At 43.3% G+C, this 15994-nt stretch overlaps 3 protein-coding genes across 3 annotated transcripts in view; all 3 read right to left on the minus strand.

The window, feature by feature from the left end:
- Window positions 1-15994, minus strand: part of LOC138949825 (uncharacterized) — a 484249-nt gene that overhangs the window by 276404 nt on the left and 191851 nt on the right. The window lies entirely within an intron of this gene.
- LOC138950251 (uncharacterized) overlaps window positions 1-15994 on the minus strand; it is a 273339-nt gene that overhangs the window by 156221 nt on the left and 101124 nt on the right. The gene's annotated exons all lie outside the window — the stretch shown is intronic.
- LOC138950240 (uncharacterized) lies at window positions 1466-9457 on the minus strand. The gene is made up of 2 exons (XM_070321970.1): window positions 9123-9457; window positions 1466-8528 (listed from the first exon to the last, which is right to left on the minus strand). The coding sequence occupies exon 2, from the start codon at window positions 8361-8363 to the stop codon at window positions 2592-2594; it is 5772 nt and encodes a 1923-aa protein (XP_070178071.1). The 5' UTR covers window positions 8364-8528; window positions 9123-9457; the 3' UTR covers window positions 1466-2591.

Here is a 15994-nt window from a genome sequence, read left to right on the forward strand (position 1 = left end):
AACATGCTATGTGTGAGGAGGCTGCTTCTGACTGCTGTAGCACAGGCCACAGTGGGATCTGTTTGGAAGTCAGAAGCAGCTATGGTGCGCTGGGCTTTTCTAGCTCCAGGACTGAGAAAAAAGAAGGAGCGTATTCTGGAAGCAGAACAAATTATACGTTATTTTCATATGATAGAGTAGTTCAATTAAATTGATTTCAACTGTACATGACCAGTTCTTCCTCTATATCTATTGCTTAAAATATGAAGGTTGTAATCTTGTGTTTACTATTTTTTTTGAGGGGTTAAAAACTTCAAGTGGCCATTTCTCAAAATGGCCGCAAACCAGTTAAATGGTTCTGGTTTTAACCCATCGATATGCGGCCAGAACTGCATTCTCGATGAGCTTTTGAAAAAAGACCCGATGTAATTAAATGGAGAAAACAAGGGAAATAACCAGAACTGTAGAGAGGTAATGGAACTGTAGTTAACACCCGGACCGTTCAGTTAAGCTTTAACATCACGGACAGTTACAAACATCAGGTACCATTGAAATTCACGCTCACACTGCACACGTGCTTACCTCTTCAGACAGCAGGCAGCGGGCAGCGTTGTAATCAGTCAACTTGTGTGTTGCTCAGTCAGTGTTCACAGTGATACAGGGACATACATCACTCCATGACCTCTGAGTGTGGGGGCTGAGTGTTTCAGTCAGTGTTCACAGTGATACAGGGACACACAACACATCACATCACTCCATGGCCTCTGAGTGTGGGGGCTGAGTGTTTCAGTCAGTGTTCACAGTGATACAGGGACACACATCACATCACATCACTCCATGGCCTCTGAGTGTGGGGGCTGAGTGTTTCAGTCAGTGTTCACAGTGATACAGGGACACACAGCACATCACATCACTCCATGGCCTCTGAGTGTGGGGGTGGGGGCCGGGTGGCACAACCACAGCCGTAGACCTGTTACTCCAGCATGCAGAACAGCAGCAGGTCCTGCACACACGTCACGAGTGTCTCGCTAAGTCAACAGCTGAGTTAGTTGTCAGAATGAATACGATGGACGTATGTCTGCACAAATCGTCATTGCCTTGGAAGAAGTTATACTTCATTCACATCGCTATACAGCACTTCACAAATAGACACAGTGACACACACCGAGAACACACAACTACACTCCATTCGTGGTTGTGGTCTTGGTGACGGGTCCTTACAGACTAACACGGACCTCCGACGACACCGCTATATTTATAAACCACAGCAGACACGCGCAATCAACACAAAACACGCCCCTCTCTGTCAATCAACACAAAACACGCCCCTCTCTGTCAATCAACACAAAACACGCCCCTCTCTGTCAATCAACACAAAACACGCCCCTCTCTATCAATCAACACAAACACACGCCCCTCTCTATCAATCAACACAAACACACGCCCCTCTTGTCACAGCCGCACAAAACAAGCCTGGCAGAACTGATGAGTAGTTGAACTTGTGATGTTTAATCAACATACTGCACCGTCAAACTGAAAACAATATAACATCACAATCACTCAACCATACTAATAATGAACAACAACTACTAACATTACACTGACACAACAAAAACAAAGGGAAACAACCTGTGAAACTTGTCATTTTGAAAACTGTTCTGTTACACTTAAAGGGAGATAATAAGAATTCTACCAACTTAGAAAAAGAGCTCTGATCATTACCTTTATATCTTACACACTTTACACAAAAAGGGAATAACAAAACAAACCAAAAACTTATTCTGAATCACAGGTAAGCACACTGTTGACTGGGAAATGGTAAAAAACAAAATAACTATGAAACGTTATCCTTTGGCACAAATGCATTTCCATACACTACCAACAGTTTAAATGAAAGGCAAACATGTATAAAATACCACTCTTACTTGAATTTGACACACTGAACATTAATTAAACAGTGAAATAAACTTTGTAAAAGTGCGCACATCATGGCGAATACTGAAACACCACATGGTGAAAGACTGTACCAAAAAACGTACAAAACAATAAACTTTTCCTTACTACAAGACAAATATAATTATTCCTGAATAGAAAATTAACAATAGAAACAAATTGAACAATATTTACCCAATGATGGCCTTTGTGCGTCATGTTTATGGCTGATGTTAATGGAACAAAAAACTGTGGCTTATACCAAGAAAAATGGCAGACAGGAAGCGCCGGAACAGGAAGCGCACACGATTCTTACAGCAACATTTTCCTACATATTTTAAACAAACTTTGAATCTATCTTACACACATTTAGTGTAAAATTAATGACTAAATAAAATCTAAAAACTATCAAACTTGTAGAATTTTACTGATCAAAAAGAACAACAACAAAAAAACTGGATCTGGAACAGATTTGGACTAACATGATTTAAAGATGGATATGGCATAGGATTTCGCGTGGCGCCTTTCACACTCCCACCAATTTACAGGATTCATAAAAGTACTTGTAATACAAGAACTAAAAATTAAACATGAATCATGGAAATTTCTATGCACATTCACACAGGCGCAACAATGATTGTCACAAATACTGCTTATGGTCACTGATCCTCCACATAAAGTCAGTTGCTCTCGAGGATGAGGATGAGCTTGTGGACAGGTCGCTCGACAACAGAAAGCTTGGAACGTCTTTTGCCATTTTTGTCGAGATCTTTGGCTGCAATGTTCAAGGTCACATGGCGAACAAGACCGTCGTCATCTGGTGATGCTGCAACCACTCTTGCCAGTGGCCACTGGTTGCGGGGCAGTTCTTGGTCTTTCATCAGAACCACGTCTCCCACCTTGAGGTTCCTCTTGGGGTGAAGCCACTTCTGTCGTTGGGTGAGTGCCAGGATGTACTCCTTGCGCCATCTTGACCAGAACTGCTGTGCCAGGAACTGGACGCGACGCCAGCGCTTTCGCAGAAACAAGTCCTCTGTCATGAACTTGCCTGGTGGGGGAAGGGGAACACTGGATTTCATGGTGAGGATGTGGTTTGGAGTGAGGGGTTCTGGTGAGGTTGGGTCACCTTGATGAACAGCAGTGATGGGTCGACAGTTCACGATGGCCATGGCTTCGTACAACATTGTACGAAGAGACGAGTCGTCAAGTCGTCCGGGGCAGAGTGCAGTCGTGGCTCGTAGCACTGATTTCACGGTCTGTACTTGTCTCTCCCACACACCCCCTGCGTGGCTTGCGTATGGAGTGTTGAAGACAAACTGGATTTGGTGGTCTCTGAGCCGCTGTTTGAGTTCATCTTCATCCATTTCTTTCAATGCACTCCTGAGTTCATTGTCTGCTCCCACAAAGTTGGTACCTTGATCACAGAAAATCTTCTGCGCTCCACCCCTGATTGCGATGAAGCAGCGAATGCCGTTGATGAGCGAGTCTGTGGTCATATCGTCGAGCATTTCAAGATGAACCGCTCTGGAGCAGAAACAGGTGAAGAGAAGACCGTAGCGCTTCACTTCCTTTCTTCCGTTCTTCACCAACATAGGGCCGAAGCAGTCCATTCCCACGTACGTGAAGGGAGGGGATGGTTCGACTCTTTCTTTGGGTAGATCAGCCATCTGTTGACCTTGGGCGTCACTTCGCAGCTTTCTGCAGACGACACACTTGCTGAGAACCTTCGCAACCTGTTTGGAGCCTCCAGGTACCCAGAAGCCTTGGGAGCGGATTTCGTTGAGTGTCATTCCTCTACCTTGGTGCTTGATTTTCTCGTGACAATGGAGTATCACGAGTCTTGTGACGTGAGAGTTCTTGGGGAGAATGATGGGATGCTTTTCACCCATGGAGAATGAACCTTTCTTGAGTCTCCCACCAACACGAAGAATTCCGTCTTGCAGGAATGGCTCGGTGCGATGAAGCTTGTTCGTTTGAGGCAAACTTCCCTTCTTGGAGAGACATGAGATTTCTGCTGCCAAGAACTGAGACTGGACACCTCTGATGATGGAGAGTTTGGCATTGTGAATTTCCTCCACAGAAAGTTCTGCTGTTGAGCTTTTGTCGCGAGACTTGTTGAGTCGCAAGATTCTTGTCATCACACGTGCTGCCACATTCCAGCTTGAGAAACGAGATAGTCTGTCATCCAAATCTACTGCACAGGACGTAGTTTGGGTTGTCAAGGCAGTGCGAACTTCTGGGTCTTCAGGCTTGAGAGCTGATGACGTAGCCGAGGGTAGGGAGAGCTTAGTTTCCCACAGAAACTTGGGTCCGGAAAACCATTTGCTGTGCATCAGCTCAGCTGCTCTTAAACCTCTTGAAGCGTGATCTGCAGGATTGTCTTCAGATGGGACGTAATGCCATTGACTTGGGTCCGAGAGGTTTCTGATCTTCTGCACTCGATTGGCAACAAAAACATGGAACCTCCTTGCCTCGTTATTGATGTAGCCCAGCACTACACGAGAGTCTGTCCAGAAGAATTCTTCACTGATGGTGTAGCTGAGTTCTTGTTTGATGGCGTGACCAACCTCTGCAGCCACAACGGCAGCTGCCAGTTCGAGACGAGGAATGCTCACAATTTTCTTGGGAGCCACTCTTGCCTTGGCAGCGACAAGAGAACAGTGCGTTTGACCCTCAGCATTCACCAGTCTCAGGTAGGTGCACATTCCATAGCCTGTGGTACTGGCGTCTGAGAAGTGATGAAGCTGGACGTTGGTGATAGAACCAAAGTTGGTTGGGTAGTAACACCTTGGGATAGAAACGAGTTTCAGCTGATCCATGTCTTCTTTCCAGGTGTTCCATGCTGACTGCAGTTCTATCGGCACAGGATCGTCCCATTTGGTGCCTTTGTGACAAACTTCTTGCAGAATCTGTTTGCCCGTCAGAACGTATGGTGCGATCAGCCCCAAGGGATCATACAAAGAGGCAACAATGGCTAGGATGCCTCGTCGTGTGCATGGCCGTTCACTGGGCATGAAGGAGAAATGGAGAGTGTCGTTGTCTATAGACCACTGCATTCCAAGAGTTCGTTCCAGCGGCAGATCATGGAAGTTGAGGTCCATCGTTTGCATGTTTCCGTTGCGTTCTGACATTGGAATCGACTCCATCACCTTGTGACTGTTGGATGCGAATTTGTGGAGTCTCAGGCCTCCTGTGGAGCAGATTGCTACCGCTTCTTTGATGAGGTTAATGGCTTTCTCCTCTGTCGGCTGGCTGGATAGCCCATCATCCACATAGAAGTCCCTTTCAATGAAGTGAGACCCTTCTGTGAACTTGTCCTGGTTTTCTTTGGCTAGATGTTTGAGTCCGTAGTTGGCGCAGCCTGGAGAGGAAGCAGCTCCGAACAGATGTACCTTCATTCGGTACACAGCGGGGCTGTCTGTGAGGTTGCCGTCTTTCCACCAGAGGAAACGTAGGAAGTCACAGTGTTCTTCAGTCACTCGGAACTGGTGGAACATTTTCTCCACGTCGCAGGTGAAAGCGACAGAGTGCTGTCGAAATCGACTGAGGATGCCCACCAAGTTGTTAATGAGGTTTGGGCCGACAAGTAGATGGTCGTTGAGGCACGTGTTGTTGAACTTTGCAGAACAGTCAAAGACAACTCTGAGTTTCTTCTTCTGAGGATGAAAAACACCATGATGTGGTATATACCATTCTTGGCCTGTGGTTTCTTTGGCTTCTTCTGCATCACCTCTTCTTATGATGTCGTTCATGAACTCGTTGTACTCATTGTAGTACTCTGTGTTTCTTTGTAGCTTCTTCTTCAAGTGTTCCAAACGTTGGGCTGCCAGTACGTAGTTGTTTGGAAGAACAGGTTTTTTCTTGAAGGGAAGCGGCATCTGTAGGTGTCCGTCACTGTCTCTTGCAACGTTTGCGCTGAGAATGTTCATGAACAACTCATCTTCGTGTGAAGTGGGCTTGCCATCTTTTTCGTCCTGCTCAAAGTCTCTTTCCAATATACGACATGCGTCCTTTGGTTTGATGACTGGGAGTTCTTTGGTTGTGACACGATTGCAGACGCTTACGTTCTCAGATGAGGAACCTTGTGACGTCGGCGAGGTTTTCCCAACGATGCCCCATCCTAGATCTGTCCTCACTGCAAACGGCTCCGAGTCACCACCGACTATGTATTGTCTGGGCAGGAACGCATGAGAACAGTTGAACCCGATGAGAACGCCAGGATCACAGTTGAGTAGGGGAGGTAACTCATGCGCAATCTGCTGCAGATGGCTCCAGCTTTTTGCAGTGTTGCAAGTGGGTATGGTGCTTTGTCGCAAAGGAATGTAATCAATGGAGTAGGCAGGTGGTAGCTCAACAAAAGTGTCACTGTTGTAGGCTCGCACACGCAGGTCCGAGACTCTGTCGCATACAATCCCTGACTGGATGTCGTCTCTGAGTGTCTCTATCTTGAGACGCGTGGTTTCTCTGGAGGATGGATTCAAGAAGTCTACGACTGAACGTTCAACGAAGGTTGTGTCGCTTTGTGAGTCTATGAGGGCGTAGACTAATCTTTCCTTGTCAGGATCTTGCTTTGTGGATATCCACACTGGAACCGTCAACGCACTGTGTGAGGAAGCGTTGCATGACACCTTGCAGGTTGTTGCTGTTGTTTCTGTGGCTTGCGTACCTGCAGCATCTTTGGTGCGGTCTCCTTTCTTGTTGACAAAATTATCGTCATGGAGCGCTGTGGGGTGTTTGCCTTGGCATTTCTTGCAGGTGTGATGGTTTTTACAGTCTTTCGCATGGTGACCTGTTCGCAAACACCTGAAACACCGTCTCTGCTCCTTAACGAAAGTTCTTCGTTCTTCAGCAGGCCTGGCTTGAAAGGTTTGACAGTTTGGTAGAAAATGGTTGGTCTGTTTGCAAAAGACACAAAGCTTGCGAGTAGATTGTGAGTCGACATCTGGAGTGTTTTGTGTGTGGTTCACCTGCTGATCTGTAGTCGTTGCCATGCTTACGGCTGTACGGTTAGGTCCTCTGTACTTGGTAAGATGTGATGGTTTGGTCTCTCCTTTGTCCTCTTTTAGAGCTTGTAGAGAGCACACTGGCCTAGTCGCAACTTTGGCCTGTGAGGCGAGAAACTGGGTGAAACAATGGAAGCTTGGGTAACTACGGCCGTCTGTATCATGTTGTGCTACCACGTTTCCCCACTTTGTGATGATCCAGTCTGGTAGCTTCTGTAACAGCTTCTTATTCTCCTCTTCATCATCAAGATGCTTGAGACCCGGGATGTGGGGTGAGGCGTTATCCACGGTGACGAGGAAGTCTGAAAATCTTCGCAGATCGTTGTACTCTCTTCCTCCCACCTTTGGCCAGTTGTTGAGTTTCTTTCTGAAGGCGTTCAGTATTACAGATGGATGTCCATAGCGTTCGTTCAGCGTTCTCCATGCGTCGTCGTATGCTTCAGTGTCGAACCTGAAGAATGCTCCCTCGATACATTCATACGCTTCTCCGGCGGTGTAGCGCTCAAGCAGGGCCAGCTTCTCTGCGTATGAAATGTGCGTGTGACCAATCAAGCCCTCGAATGATCGCTTCCACTTGACGAACTGAAGTGGGTCACCAGTGAAAGTGGACGGCTCACATGGTGGCAAGCGACTGTAACTGACGTGAGCGCAAGGCGGCTGACGGTTGTCGTTGACGAGAGTCTGGTTATGGGTGGTCACGTTATCCTCATGGGCTCCCTGACGGACGGTGGGTCTTGCTTCTGGGTGCCCCAACTCATCATAAGCTTTGATCATGGCCTTTGTAGCCCTGATGTTCTGTTCTGCCTCCAAGCGGTCTAGGCGTGCTCTCTCTGCCGCAATTTCTTGCCGTGTCTGCATCTCGACTTCCTGAGCTGCAAGCTTAGCCAACGCCTCAGCTCGTTTTGTAGCAATACTCTCCTGTGATGACCACAAGGAAGCGCTGCTGCTACAACTTCTGCCAGAACCAGAGGTTTTAGACCCATAGACTGAATGGGCATATTCCGTGTCCAACATGACACGCAGGCGTGCTGTTTCTTCTTCTTGGTTCCAAGCAATCTGATCTGTTTCACTCATGCGTATTTGCGCTAGCGATACAATGTTGTTGGTGTTGGCAGAGCAGCAGTCCATTCTCCTCCGCGTCAAGTGGTCAGGAGTTTTAATGTTCGTGAAAGCTTCTAAAACACACTTCCGTAAATTTTCTGCTGTCTGTATTACGTTGGTGAGCTCTTCATCAGACAGTTGGTGTTTTAGGTTCTGACGTATGGTTTGCATACCTCTTTTCCATGCTTCATAAGTGTCTATGAAAGTGTCTTCCTTTGGTGTGACTGTAGCACCTGGTGGTTTAGCCTTTTGACCTTTCTTGGCGTCCATTTCTTCTTTGTATAGTTGGTACTTTTCTGTGTATCTGACTTCACGTTTTGGTCTGGTTGACTCCTCTGACTGACTCATGTTGATGATGCTCTGATTTATTCGTTGCTGTGGGTTGGAGTCAGACGTGGTTGTCCAGGCATGGGTTAGCCATTGGTTTGACTGTCACAGCCGCACAAAACAAGCCTGGCAGAACTGATGAGTAGTTGAACTTGTGATGTTTAATCAACATACTGCACCGTCAAACTGAAAACAATATAACATCACAATCACTCAACCATACTAATAATGAACAACAACTACTAACATTACACTGACACAACAAAAACAAAGGGAAACAACCTGTGAAACTTGTCATTTTGAAAACTGTTCTGTTACACTTAAAGGGAGATAATAAGAATTCTACCAACTTAGAAAAAGAGCTCTGATCATTACCTTTATATCTTACACACTTTACACAAAAAGGGAATAACAAAACAAACCAAAAACTTATTCTGAATCACAGGTAAGCACACTGTTGACTGGGAAATGGTAAAAAACAAAATAACTATGAAACGTTATCCTTTGGCACAAATGCATTTCCATACACTACCAACAGTTTAAATGAAAGGCAAACATGTATAAAATACCACTCTTACTTGAATTTGACACACTGAACATTAATTAAACAGTGAAATAAACTTTGTAAAAGTGCGCACATCATGGCGAATACTGAAACACCACATGGTGAAAGACTGTACCAAAAAACGTACAAAACAATAAACTTTTCCTTACTACAAGACAAATATAATTATTCCTGAATAGAAAATTAACAATAGAAACAAATTGAACAATATTTACCCAATGATGGCCTTTGTGCGTCATGTTTATGGCTGATGTTAATGGAACAAAAAACTGTGGCTTATACCAAGAAAAATGGCAGACAGGAAGCGCCGGAACAGGAAGCGCACACGATTCTTACAGCAACATTTTCCTACATATTTTAAACAAACTTTGAATCTATCTTACACACATTTAGTGTAAAATTAATGACTAAATAAAATCTAAAAACTATCAAACTTGTAGAATTTTACTGATCAAAAAGAACAACAACAAAAAAACTGGATCTGGAACAGATTTGGACTAACATGATTTAAAGATGGATATGGCATAGGATTTCGCGTGGCGCCTTTCACACCTCTCTGTCAATCAACACAAAACACGCCCCTCTCTATTCAACCGTGTGTTGTGACGTCTCACACCGCTACTCCAAGGGACAGGCTCGATCGAGACATGCCGTTTTGTCGAAGAAGTCGCAGTTTGGGCTATTGTGAAAAAATGCAGATTTGCTCAGAGCGACAGGAAAAAAAGAAAGCGACAGAAGTGGGGGTGCGGTTAGGGGGTGAAATTACTTACAGTGTAAATGCAAAATAAATTCAGACAGAAACGAAAGTAGTGCAGTCAGTTTGTTTTTCGTATTTAAGAGTTCATCGGCATACAACGCTGTTTGCTAATCGGCGCGGACATCTGAAAGACTTGACAAAAATACACCCACAAGACGTGTCCAGTGCTGCTAGTGACCCAAGTGGAACTTTGTGTACACACTCCCAACCGACTCTAGAGCATGATTCCTTGTTCAATGAACAGCCGGGCAAACACACCGCCACAAAGTCAACCTGTAAGCATACTTAGAAAAGTCCACACAAACGACTCTAGAGCATGATTCCTTGTTCAATGAGCAGCCTGGCAAACACACCGTCACAAAGTCACCCTGGAAGCATACTTAGAAAAGTCCACACAAACGACTCTAGAGCATGATTCCTTGTTCAATGAACAGCCTGGCAAGCACACCGTCACAAAGTATACTTAGAAAAGTCCACACAAACGGGTGTTCCAGAAATGCATATATTTGTATTATGTTTTCAAACCTTAAGTTGGACATGTTTTTTTTTTCTTTGAGTCCAGAGAAGGGTTTTGGGAACTTGTGCAGTAATCAATCAGAATTACATTGATTCTACTATGTGAGTCAGCTGGCGTAATTGACTCCACACATTGCGCCCAGATGGGGTGTCTATAGCAGTGACTGTGTCTATAGCAGTGACTTTGTGTCTATAGCAGTGACTTTGTGTCTATAGCAGTGACTGTGTCTATAGCAGTGACTTTGTGTCTATAGCAGTGACTTTGTGTCTATAGCAGTGACTGTGTCTATAGCAGTGACTGTGTGTCTATAGCAGTGACTGTGTGTCTATAGCAGTGACTGTGTGTCTATAGCAGTGACTGTGTGTCTATAGCAGTGACTGTGTGTCTATAGTAGTGACTGTGTGTCTATAGCAGTGACTGTGTCTATAGCAGTGACTTTGTGTCTATAGCAGTGACTTTGTGTCTATAGCAGTGACTGTGTCTATAGCAGTGACTTTGTGTCTATAGCAGTGACTTTGTGTCTATAGCAGTGACTGTGTGTCTACAGCGGTGACTTTGTGTGTCTATAGCAGTGACTTTGTGTCTACAGCGGTGACTTTGTGTGTCTATAGCAGTGACTTTGTGTCTATAGCAGTGACTGTGTGTCTATAGCAGTGACGTTGTGTCTACAGCAGTGACTTTTTGTCTACAGCAGTGACTTTGTGTCTATAGCAATATGACTGTGTGTCTATAGCAGTGACTCTGTGTCTATAGCAGTGACTGTGTGTCTATAGCAGTGACTCTGTGTCTATAGCAGTGACTCTGTGTCTATAGCAGTGACTTTGTGTCTATAGCAGTGACTCTGTGTCTAATAATATAAATAAGAACATTTATATAGCGCTAAATCAAAAACTTTCGTTAAAAAGGCTTGCTCTAAGCGCTTGACATCTAAACTAAAACGTCATTCACACTCTTTACAATGATGTACAAGAACTTCATGTCACACTCTTTCATTCAGTATAGCACCATTCACACATCTGTTATTCTGTACAAGACAATAAGTTAGTCTAACATTTAGAATATTCATAAGATGAAAACAAGAGAAAACCAGACTGATTAAAACAACTGCTTAGTGCTAACAAAGCATGAATCTTAATGATAACGTAATACATGTTTAACTGTTAAGACCATAAAAAAACCTATATGCTAAAATAACTTCGAACTTTTAAGAACTTCTTATAAAATACACAGCACATCTAGATAAACACCAGAATGATAAAACAAAAGGCAACTCGTTAAAACTATTAAATGCATCAATGTCTAAAACACGAAAGACTCAAATATAAGATACACAATTCTCTAGAATTCTCTAGTCCCCTTTGTGTCTATAGCAGTGACTTTGTGTCTACAGCAGTGACTTTGTGTCTATAGCAGTGACTTTGTGTCTACAGCAGTGACTTTGTGTCTATAGCAGTGACTTTGTGTCTATAGCAGTGACTTTGCGTCTATAGCAGTGACTTTGTGTCTATAGCAGTGACTGTGTGTCTACAGCAGTGACTGTGTGTCTATAGCAGTGTCTGTGTGTCTATAGCAGTGACTGTGTGTCTATAGCAGTGACTTTGTGTCTATAGCAGTGACTTTGTGTCTATAGCAGTGACTTTGTGTCTACAGCAGTGACTTTGTTTCTATAGCAGTGACTGTGTGTCTATAGCAGTGACTTTGTGTCTATAGCAGTGACTGTGTGTCTATAGCAGTGACTTTGTGTAGCAGTGACTTTGTGTCTTTTGCAGTGACTTTGTTTCTATTGCAGTGACTTTGTGTCTATAGCAGTGACTTTGTGTCTATAGCAGTGACTGTGTGTCTATAGCAGTGACTTTGTGTCTATAGCAGTGACTTTGTGTCGTACAGACAGGCTGCTGGACCGTCCCCTTTGTGTCTATAGCAGTGACTCTGTGTCTATAGCTTTGGCTTTGTGTTTATAGCAGTGACTTTATGTCTATAGCAGTGGCTTTGTGTCTATAACAGTGACTGTGTGTCTATAGCAGTGACTGTGTGTCTATAGCAGTGACTCTGTGTCTATAGCAGTGGCTTTGTGTCTGGCTTTGTTTCTATAGCAGTGACTTTGTGTCTATAGCAGTGACTGTGTGTCTATAGCAGTGACTTTGTGTCTATAGCAGTGACTTTGTGTCTATAGCAGTGACTTTGTGTCTATAGCAGTGACTTTGTGTCTATAGCAGTGACTTTGCGTCTATAGCAGTGACTTTGTGTCTTTAGCAGTGACTTTGTGTCTATGGCAGTGACTGTGTGTCTATAGCAGTGACTGTGTGTCTATAGCAGTGTCTTTGTGTCTATAGCAGTGACTTTGTGTAGCAGTGGCTGTGTGTCTATAGCAGTGACTGTGTGTCTATAGCAGTGACTGTGTGTCTATAGCAGTGACTGTGTGTCTATAACAGTGACTTTGTGTCTATAGCAGTGACTGTGTGTCTATAGCAGTGACTTTGTGTCTTTAGCAGTGACTGTGTGTCTATAGCAGTGACTTTGTGTAGCAGTGACTTTGTGTCTTTAGCATTAACTTTGTGTCTATAGCAATGACTTTGTGTCTATGGCAGTGACTGTGTGTCTATAGCAGTGACTTTGTGTCTTTAGCAGTGACTGTGTGTCTATAGCAGTGACTTTGTGTAGCAGTGACTTTGTGTCTTTAGCATTAACTTTGTGTCTATAGCAGTGACTTTGTGTCTATAGCAGTGACTTTGTGTCTATAGCAGTGACTTTGTGTCTATAGCAGTGACTTTGTGTCTTTAGCAGTGACTTTGTGTAGCAGTGACTTTGTGTCTATAGCAGTGACTTTGTGTCTATAGCAGTGACTGTGTGTCAATAGCAGTGACTTTGTGCCTATGGCAGTGACTTTGTGTCTATGGCAGTGACTTTGTGTCTATAGCAGTGACTTTGTGTCTATAGCAGTGAATTTGTGTCTATAGCAGTGACTTTGTGTCTACAGCAGTGACTTTGTTTCTATAGCAGTGACTTTGTGTCTATAGCAGTGACTGTGTGTCTATAGCAGTGACTTTGTGTCTATAGCAGTGACTTTGTGTCTATAGCAGTGACTGTGTGTGTATAGCAGTGACTTTGTGTCTATAGCAGTGACTTTGTGTCTATAGCAGTGACTTTGTGTCTATAGCAGTGACTGTGTGTCTATAGCAGTGACTGTGTGTCTATAGCAGTGACTGTGTGTCTATAGCAGTGACTGTGTGTCTATAGCAGTGACTGTGTGTCTATAGCAGTGACTGTGTGTCTATAGCAGTGACTGTGTGTCTATAGCAGTGACTTTGTGTCTTTAGCAGTGACTTTGTGTCTATAGCAGTGACTTTGTGTCTTTAGCATTAACTTTGTGCCTATGGCAGTGACTTTGTGTCTATGGCAGTGACTTTGTGTCTATAGCAGGGACTTTGTGTCTATGGCAGTGACTTTGTGTCTATAGCAGTGACTCTGTGTCCTACAGACAGGACACAGTCCCCTGTGTGTCTTTTGTAAAAATGATAATGACACAATTTCATATATATTTTGGTATTGCTCGCTTAGTCGTAAATTCTGGACTGATGTGGAAGATTTGTTAAATAAAAGTTGTATTCACGCGCAAGTGTTCTTTTTACAGAAGAATGTACTTTGTTTGGGTGTATGAAACATGTTAGATGTGGTTTTAGATTTTATTATTTTGTTTGCAAAGGTTTATATTTATAAGAGTAAGTTACAAGAGACAAGGCCACTGTTAGAAATATGTTTAAGGAATTTGAAATGTAGATTTGAAATAGAAAAAAGATATTCCAGTTTCAATGCTGGTAACATTAAAAAAATAGAATTATGGTCCTCATATGAAGAGTTGGTTAGGTAATACGGTGTAGAGAAGTGATGATTATTGTGTGTGTCTTGAGAAGTGATGATTATTGTGTGTGTCTTGAGAAGTGATGATTATTGTGTGTGTCTTGAGAAGTGATGATTATTGTGTGTGTCTTTGTTTGTTTTTGTTTTTTCTTTGACTGTATTAGTATTGTCTTTTTAATCAGGTAGAACGTTCATAATGTCCACATTCTTTGCATGTATTGTTCTTGTTGGAAAACACACAAAATAGACTTCAGCGTCCACATCTTCTCGGTGGTGTCCTCTGGTGCCGCTTTCATTGGCACCAGTGATGATGAACTTGTGAACGTGTGTGTATATTCCGAGGAGGTTAAAACGCCGAATAAGGTTGTATGCAGTGTGTGACAAGGGTCTCGTCCGCATAGACGGCAATTACAGACACTGTGTGTGTGCACAGAATTAAATGCAATCTTTTCTGGAGTGTATGTTACAATGCGGAAACAATGGAAAAGAAAGGAAGAAAGGCTGCTGGAGGCCTTGCCGTGGGTAAGTTGGAGTCTTCCTGGACAGACTTCGGGCAAAATGTTCACCAACATGGAATTCAACATCGACGATTAAGCAAAGAAGCCTACTATGCCACAGCTATTCTAATTCTCCTGTATGTTCACTTTTTTTTAAAGTATAGCTTACTGGTGCGGATTATTTTTACAAGATTTTACCAAGAAGAGCCAAGAAAACTGTTCACCGTGAACTTTAATCATGTCGTCGGTTTGAACTGTAAGTGGGCAACACAGTGACTTTGACTCTGATTTCCCCCAGTCACTCACAGCGTGGCTTACAAAGATTCAGTTTTCTGCATAGCACGTGTCCTCATCCAGGGAGTATGTCTCACATGCACACGACGCGTGCTTTCCAAATCTATCTCGACAAGTTGGGTCAGCTGACCCAAAGATTGGGAAAAGTCTATTTCAAATTGATTGTGTCAGTCTAAGACATCGTCAACATTTTGACTGAAAAGTGATTAATAATTCATGTACTAAATACATTTTTTTTTTAAAAACAAGTCGCGTAAGGCGAAATTACTACATTTAGTCAAGCTGTGGAACTCACAGAATGAAACTGAACGCACTGCATTAATTTTTGTCACAGTATAGACGTTGCGGGGAAGACGGAACCGACAACGACGACTGAACCGAGACAGGTGTGTTGTCGTTCGGCGTCATCGCTCGTACTGACACAAGTAGCGTTTGCGGGGAGAACGAGCGCCAGTGGCCTGAAGAAGAAAACTCCTGGACACCCGAACGAATGGTTTTGACACGACTTGTAGAGGCGGAGCCCCTCGGGGCATGTTTTGGGTGGTGCTTGGGGAACACGCATTTCAGTGATATGAATTATTCGTCTTGCACCTGGGTCTTTCAGGTCTGTGACCTAATAAAAAACAAGTCGCGTAAGGCGAAAATACAATATTTAGTCAAGTAGCTGTCGAACTCACAGAATGAAACTGAACGCAACGCAGCAAGACCGTATACTCGTAGCATCGTCACTCCACCGCCCGTGGCAAAGGCAGTGCCCGTGGAATTGACAAGAAGAGCGGGGTATTCGTTGCGCTGAGAAGGATAGCACGCTTTTCTGTACCTCTCTTCGTTTTAACTTTCTGAGCGTGTTTTTAATCCAAACATATTATATCTATATGTTTTTGGAATCAGGAACCAACAAGGAATAAGATGAAAGTGTTTTTAAATTGATTTCGAAAAAAAAAATTGACAATAATTTTTATATATTTAATTTTCAGAGCTTGTTTTTAATCCGAATATAACATATTTATATGTTTTTGGAATTAGCAAATGATGGAGAATAAGATAAACGTAAATTTGGATCGTTTTATAAATTTTTATTTTTTTTTACAATTTTCTGATTTTTAATGACCAAAGTCATTAATTAATTTTTAAGCCACCAAGCTGAAATGCAATACCGAAGTC

Source organism: Littorina saxatilis, linkage group LG16, assembly GCF_037325665.1.
Source record: "Littorina saxatilis isolate snail1 linkage group LG16, US_GU_Lsax_2.0, whole genome shotgun sequence".
Classification (NCBI taxonomy): domain Eukaryota; kingdom Metazoa; phylum Mollusca; class Gastropoda; order Littorinimorpha; family Littorinidae; genus Littorina; species Littorina saxatilis.

Excerpts from the sequence above, each read along its gene's own strand:
- LOC138950240 (XM_070321970.1), bottom strand. The coding sequence starts at position 8,363 with ATGAGTCAGTCAGAGGAGTCAACCAGACCAAAACGTGAAGTCAGATAC.